Source organism: Salvelinus sp. IW2-2015, linkage group LG4q.2, assembly GCF_002910315.2.
Source record: "Salvelinus sp. IW2-2015 linkage group LG4q.2, ASM291031v2, whole genome shotgun sequence".
NCBI lineage: Eukaryota > Metazoa > Chordata > Actinopteri > Salmoniformes > Salmonidae > Salvelinus > Salvelinus sp. IW2-2015.
In genome coordinates this window covers 24569808-24574625 of record NC_036843.1, presented here as the reverse complement: position 1 = coordinate 24574625, position 4818 = coordinate 24569808, and the positions used below count along the sequence as shown (strand labels likewise).

Below are 4818 nucleotides of genomic sequence, written 5' to 3'. Positions count from 1 at the left end.
GAGAGACACAGAGAGAGAGAGACAGAGAGACACAGAGAGAGAGAGAGAGAGAGACACAGAGAGAGAGAGAGAGAGACACAGAGAGAGACACAGAAGAGAGACACAGAGAGAGACACAGAGAGAAGACACAGAGAGAGAGACAGAGAGAGAGAGACAGAGGAGGACAGAGAGACAAGGACAGAGACAGAGACAGAGACAGAGACAGAGACAGAGACAGAGACAGAGACAGAGACAGAGAGAAGGAGAGAGAGAGAGAGAAGAGAGAGAGAAGAGAGAGAGAGGAGAGAGAGAGAGAGAGAGAGGGAGAGAGAGAGAGGAGAGAGAGAGAGAGAGAGAGAGAGAGAGAGAGAAGAGAGAGAAGGACAGAGAAGGAGAAACCAGAGACAGAGAAGAAGAGAGAGGACAGAGCAGAGAGACGAGAGACAGGGAGACAGACAGAGAGAGAGACAGACAGACAGAGAGAGAAGAAACGTAATAAATGCTATTTAGCAGACGTTTTATCAAACTCACTATACAGGTGTAATTACAAAGGAAAAGTTAACCAAAAATAGGACAGGTTCAGCTTAACCAGAGTGACAAGTAAACAAAGGATTCATTTTTAATATGGGAGAGATTACGTAATAGAAAACAACCTATTTACCTATGAAATTACACCAGGTAGAGTTGTCTGCACATATGCTGTCGTTGATGAACGTAACCAACCATTCAAATAATCTGTTCGGGAAAAAATMTAAAATTAAAAGATTAACATTCAGTACACATTACACAAATGGCTGATTCCTTTGTAGTTACAGTACACATTAAAAGGGTGTGATATTTTCAGAATGAAGTTGATGAGGGCGAGGACAGGTAAGTCTTTCATCCCAACAGACAAGAGCTGGACCTCAGCCCAAACGCATGCTTCTAATAAGTATTCACTCTTAGAATCTACTTTAGGAAAAAATAAAGTACTCAAAATCACAACCTGMTTCAGATCTGAATATTTAAGACAGATTTTTTTTTACATAGGAGTGATTATAAAAGAGGTTATGAAGGAAATATGTCCTCTCTGTTGGTCAGACTCACTGTGCATAGATGACCTTTGCGAGGCAGTCCCTCCTGACACTGCAGTCTGCCAGGGAGCAGGGCTTGAAGAGAGCACTCTGCTTCCCTGCCCTCAGGGTCCGTACCCTGAGGCATGTCTGCAGTTCCTCCACCGGGACACACAGCAACGATGCACAACGCTGCATAAACTCTATAAGACAGGAGGGCTCATGTAAAAACGGTCTTCAAAWTTGGATTGATTAATTGATTGTTGAGACCACGTTGGGAGCTGAACTGATGTCTAAAAGGTTTGAGAACGGAGTCAGACAACAGTTTAAATTGAACTGWAGTCTAAAACGCCAGAATGGAAAGTTGATCTAGCGTAATATCAGATTAAATACCTTTGGATTTCTCCTCGAGGTCACAGGGTTGCGATTCATCCGTGGCAGAACAGAAAGTCACGTTCCCCAACTGCAGAAGACCTGCTAGTATCTGTTAAGACAACAGGAAGTTGTGGTAGAAATACATTTAGGAGTGATTATGTGGAGACAGTACATAAATCTTCCTTGGAATCATTTAAGTGATTTAGTTTAAAATCATTCTACCCTAAATATATGTCCCTGCTTCTCTGCATTGATGCCAAGGTGTACCATAGCCTCTACAGTCTCATCAAAACAATCCTCTGCAAAACAAGACGAAGAAGACAAAAGAGAAGAAGAAGACAAAGAGAAGAAGAAGACAAAGAGAAGAAGAAGACAAAGAGAAGAAGAAGAAGACAAAGAGAAGAAAAAGAGTAAAATCAGAAACTGGGAACATTGACCTGAATAGAATAAAAATACATGGTACCTTTACATTCAATACATGCAACCAATTAGAAGCTATTTGTTTTCAATCCCCTGGCTGGAGGATGAGGACACAACAAACGTACCTTCCAATGTCTTCTCAGCATTTGGAAGCCAGGCAAAACGTTGGTCATGTGACATCTTCCACTCCTTCCTCTGCTCATCGCTGCCTCCTGTCATCATCTGAATAGAAGGACAATATACAGTATATCACACACTAAATGTATTGACGTGTACAGAGGCCAGGCACACACACACAAGATATTACTTAACTTACAAACATTAACTTAGAATTCATCTTTATAGTCAAGAGTTTGCCTTTAACTTGCCTGGTAGAATATGTGAAAGTTTCTCTCATTAGCCGGTTGTCCAGCTACCCTGGTCTTCTCCAGTAGGTATGTTTGCACTGACGCCTCTCGTGAAGGCCAGGTTGTTTTGTCCCGTAAGGGCCAGTCTGTTTTGTGTTCCCGTTAGGCCAGTCTGTTTTGTCCGGCCGTCTTTGTCCCGTAGGCCAGTCTGTCTTTTGTCCCGTAGGTCGAGTCTGTTTTGTCCCGTAGGCCAGCGTTTTCCGTGATGTCTTTCCCTGTAGGTCCATTCTATGTCGTACAAAAAAACAATTGATTTTAAAAGATTAAACTATGATTCATGAATCCACACTTGCGAACAAGTATACTTCTTAAACAATGTATCCACTTGAACATTTTTAGACCAAAAACTGACGTTTATCTTGAAGAAACCAGTGCAGTACGATGGTCTGGGTATCGGTGTATAGGCACAGTTTACATGAGTTTGGAACTACTTTGCAAAACTCTGGCATCTGCACTGTTAAGAGTAAATGTGTTTTTGTATAATGTTCAGTGGAAGATATGTGTAAGGTCTATTAGATTTAAATCTCCAGTGGCAAAGCCCTCATTGTTGAATCTGCGTACGCCTGGTTTATGATACAGACCTGCAGTTGCCTGTTGAACTAGGACAGGCGCTGGTGTTTACCTTGTCCTCCTATCTCCTCTTGCTTACCATCAGGTGGAAATGGAACGAGTTACAGTAAGAATGTGAACCTGCTATGACATGGCTCATATGAGGAATGTGCTTTTGGTAACGTGAATGACTGTCAACTGGAGGGAGAGGTCAAGTGCCCTTCCTCAAGAGACTGAAGGGCCAGAGCTTGCACACTGTACGAGACCTCAACCAAAGTCAACCCGTGGCCACAACAACAGTAGGGCCCGAAGCCATGGCTATCCCTCTGTGGTTGTAGCAGAGAGCCATGACATGACTACGACAACGTCCAGTACAAGGCTTGTTTCGCTTTGGACCATGAGAACGACATTTTCCGAGGGACTTTAAATGATAGTTCTTTTTGAACATTGCTATTTAAGCTACCTGAGTTTATGACTTGCTGTCTTCTTGTTATTTATTGTGTTTAAATTCCCTGTGTTTTTTTCTGTGTAAATCCTGTGTTTTTCTTCTGCTGTAAATCTGTGTGTTCCCTGTGTGTTCCGTGTGTAAATCCCTGTGTTTTTCTGTGGTTAGTGCTTGAAATGTCTACAAGCCAAGGTTACAGGGCGAGGTTTTCTACACCCATGCCTGGCTGTAACCGGTGGCCCTCAACGCTTCCAGCAGTCCCTGACCTCTACTCCTGGATGGTGATGAAGGCAGTACCATTTGTGGCTCCACAGCCACAGGTAGCTGTACATTACCATTAGCTGTTTCGTGGTGTTATTCCTGGCCTTTTGGTTTATAGCCATGTCATGACCATGCACTACATGCATACATACATACATACATGACATAACATACACACATTCTACAACACTGTACTACTAGATTTAATTTTCGTCCCAAGTTACTGTAACATGACTGTAACAAAGTTTGTTGGGTAAATTAATAATAATAAGGAAGGGTCAATGCTGACAAAAAGGAGTCCCATTTCAGGAATTCTACAACTGTCTCTAATATTCTTCTTGTCTGTCCAGGAGTCCAAACCCCACATCTTCATAGTTGCGAGGAGGCCTAAGAAACGTACAAGGCCAGGTGGAGCCCGTGAACCAGTCTCTTGGTGGTCAGCGGAGAGAGCGGAGCAGGAAAGGTAAACTTAATAAATAATGGTGTATATAAATGTCTACGGTCCTTTATTACACTGTTGTGAAGTATCAATAATGGGGCTGATAAAAGGTCTATGGTCCTTTATTACACTGTTGTGAAGTATCAATAATGGTGGATATAAAATGTCTACGGTCCTTATTAAAAACTGTTGTGAAGTATCAATAATGGAAGTTTAACAGTTTGTTTTTAAAAGTACCTTGAATTATTTCAAATCACTGTCTCTTTGTTCTTGACCAGACATGGACCTCTCGTTGCCTTATGAAGTACTATGCCACGTAGCAGCGTCTTCCTCTCTGCTGAAGATCAGGACACCGTGGAGAGGAATAGAGAAGAGGGTACTGGACTCCAACCCCATCATGGAGGCTTTTGGTGAGACTGGAAACCATTTTTAGTTTCTAATATCAACCCTCTTTTTTTTTTTTTTTACGCAATCATCAACAATTGTTGTTGTTGCTGTATGTGCTCATTCCATGCTTTGTTTATTTACTGGGCCCCTATTTATATAGGCAACGCCTGCCCTTACGAAACAGCAACAGCAGCCGCTTTGGAAAGTACATCCAGCTCCAGCTTAACCGGTATGTCTGGTTGTGTATCTGATTCTAGATCAGTCCTGTTTAGCCAAGTGGTCTTGATGGCTATGACCATAATAGTTGACAAGATGCACCAACAGATCTGGGTGCAGACTAGTGTGCTATCGCTGCAGACACCTAATAAATAAGTTAACGAGGTATGAGAACATCACAATAAATCTAACTGAAAAGGCTGTTTTGTGCTGACGACAAACACCAGCGCCTGTTCAATCAAATGTCTTTGTCATCTGTCCAGGTCTCAGCTGCTTGTGGGGGCGTCG

At 42.4% G+C, this 4818-nt stretch overlaps 2 protein-coding genes across 2 annotated transcripts in view; both read right to left on the bottom strand.

The window, feature by feature from the left end:
* The window catches only part of LOC111963006 (unconventional myosin-XIX), an 11517-nt gene extending 10921 nt beyond the window's left edge, over positions 1-596 (bottom strand). Inside the window, exon 1 of the mRNA XM_023986228.1 lies at positions 586-596. Coding sequence (XP_023841996.1) covers positions 586-596 — 11 coding nt within the window. The remainder of the gene's footprint in view (positions 1-585) is intronic.
* Position 597: 1 nt separating this feature from the next.
* LOC111963497 (unconventional myosin-XIX) overlaps positions 598-4818 on the bottom strand; it is a 13303-nt gene continuing 9082 nt past the window's right edge. Inside the window, 5 exon segments of the mRNA XM_023986981.2 lie at positions 598-714; positions 1066-1234; positions 1425-1515; positions 1629-1705; positions 1952-2048. Coding sequence (XP_023842749.1) covers positions 633-714; positions 1066-1234; positions 1425-1515; positions 1629-1705; positions 1952-2048 — 516 coding nt within the window. The 3' untranslated portion in view covers positions 598-632.